General features: G+C 55.1%; 1 protein-coding gene across 1 annotated transcript; it reads right to left on the bottom strand.

Moving 5' to 3' along the window:
- Nucleotides 1–211: 211 nt before the first annotated feature.
- Nucleotides 212–1,722, bottom strand: LOC100956640 (ras-related protein Rap-2c-like). Its single transcript, XM_012811083.2, has one exon. The coding sequence runs from the start codon at nucleotides 1,440–1,442 to the stop codon at nucleotides 843–845; it is 600 nt and encodes a 199-aa protein (XP_012666537.1). The 5' UTR covers nucleotides 1,443–1,722; the 3' UTR covers nucleotides 212–842.
- Between the last annotated feature and the right edge of the window lie 217 nt (nucleotides 1,723–1,939).

Here is a 1,939-nt window from a genome sequence, read left to right as displayed (position 1 = left end):
CATCACTGTTAAACTATGCAGGTATTCAGACAAAATATCTTAATCTCGCAAACAAGAAAAAACTGGCTGCGAAAACACACCAGAAGATGTGGAGATTTGCCCTCTAGTTACCAACTTGTTTCCTTGAAAATAAATGAAAAGCAGAAAGGCAGAGTCTAAAGATTTCAGGAATTATAGATTTAAACAATAGTTAGGAAAATATTGAAAATTATAAACTTCTAAAGTAATTTTATTTTCACACAATTTACAGGCACAGAAATCAACAAGATGTCAGTTATAAAAAAGCAAAGCTGAGCTATCTTTGTGCGAGTACACAGTTGTTTTCTCCCCTCCCAGGGTATGCAATATCCCTTTTCAAACCAATGCTATGTATGTCATAACTATACTTAGAAATACACAGAGAGGAAAATATTACTGCTGCAATTCCATGCTACAAAGGAGAGAGAAACACACAAAAATCTCATGGAAGCAAACCTTAAACTAACTTAAGCTCCTCAATCAATTCAAATACTGGCTGCAATTCAAAAGGTGTTAATTACAAAAGAAAATCCAGTAACAAGTTCTACTTGAAGAAAAGGGCAGTACTCTCTCGATGCAAGAAAAAAAATAATGCGGTTTTTGGCTTCTTCTAGCACTACCAGAGGTACACAAAGTTGCAAAGTGTTCACCAAATAAGTGAAGAAAGAGTGAAGAAAGACAGCTTGAAGCACTGATTTGAGTTAATATGTAAAAGTCACCAAGAGTTTACGGCTCAATAACTTTCTTTAAAAAGGCAGAGTAGAAATAGTGAGCTTCGGAGATCCCGAAAGGACATGATCCCATTAAACATCATCCATTGCGTATTAGCCAATGAATCTTTCCGATGGCCAGGTAATCTGGGGGTGGATGGGGATCTGCCGGACTTCTTGGCGCGGGGCCAGGGCCTCCATCTCGCGCACCACCTGCGTGAACACCTGGTCCACCATCAGTTTGCTCTTGGCTGTGACCTCCAGGAACGGGCAGCGCCACTCGCTCGCCAGCTCGCGGCCCTGCGCCGTCAGCACCTGGCGTTCGGCGTCCAGGTCGGCCTTGGTGCCCACCAGCACCAGCGGAACGGCCTTAGGCCCCCGCAGCCGACCCATGCGCTCGCGCAGCGGCCGCACCGCCTCGAACGAGGCCTCGCTGCACACGCTGTAAAGCACCACGAAGCCGTCGCTGTTCTTGATGTAGAGGTCCTTGAGGGTGACCAGGTGCTCGGCGCCCACGGTGTCCACGATCTCCAGCAGCGCGGGTTTCGCGTTGACTTCGATCACCTTGCTGAAGAGGTCCTCCACCGACGGCTCGCACTGCTCGGGGAAGCTGCCGCACGCGAACTGGGTGGCCAGCGCCGTCTTGCCCACGGCCACGCTCCCGAGCAGCACCACCCGGTAGCCCTTGGCTGGTCGCTGGACCAGGCCCTCCATGGCTGGGACGCGCGGCCAGGAACAGCGGGGAATGGCGCGCCGAGGCGAGGCTGGGAGCGGGCTGCCGGGGCGGGGAGGTGAGCAGAGGAGGGGGCGGAGCGGAACTAGAGGGGCCCCGGAGGGTGGCGCGCGTCCTCTGGCGCCAGGCAGGGGTGGGCGTCCTCACTCGCGCCTGGACCGGTTCCCACCCGGCCTGAATCCGCCCCCCGGCGGCACAAAGTCCACCCGCCGGGCCACTAAGACAAGTTCCCGAGAGTCTTGGCCGCCTCGCGCTTTCCTCCGCCCCTCACATCCCGCTCTCGCCTCGCCTCGCCAAGCCTCGGCCCCGCCCCTGGCCCGGGCGTCCAGGCGCCCGCCAGCCCCCCTGGCTCCACTCTGGGTCCTCGCTCGCCGCGGTCCGCCGGAGCTGCGGGCCCTGCAAGGCCTCTGTCCCACACCCAGCCTGACTACCAGTGGGAGCCTGTCAGTCGGCCCCAGTCCCTGTGCCCCCTTCCAAG

The sequence above is a fragment of the Otolemur garnettii genome, unplaced genomic scaffold, assembly GCF_000181295.1.
Source record: "Otolemur garnettii isolate 467f Iridium unplaced genomic scaffold, OtoGar3 scaffold00149, whole genome shotgun sequence".
In the NCBI taxonomy this organism is placed as follows: domain Eukaryota; kingdom Metazoa; phylum Chordata; class Mammalia; order Primates; family Galagidae; genus Otolemur; species Otolemur garnettii.
The sequence above is the reverse complement of the archived record's forward strand: the minus strand, read 5'-3'. Positions and strand labels throughout refer to the sequence as shown.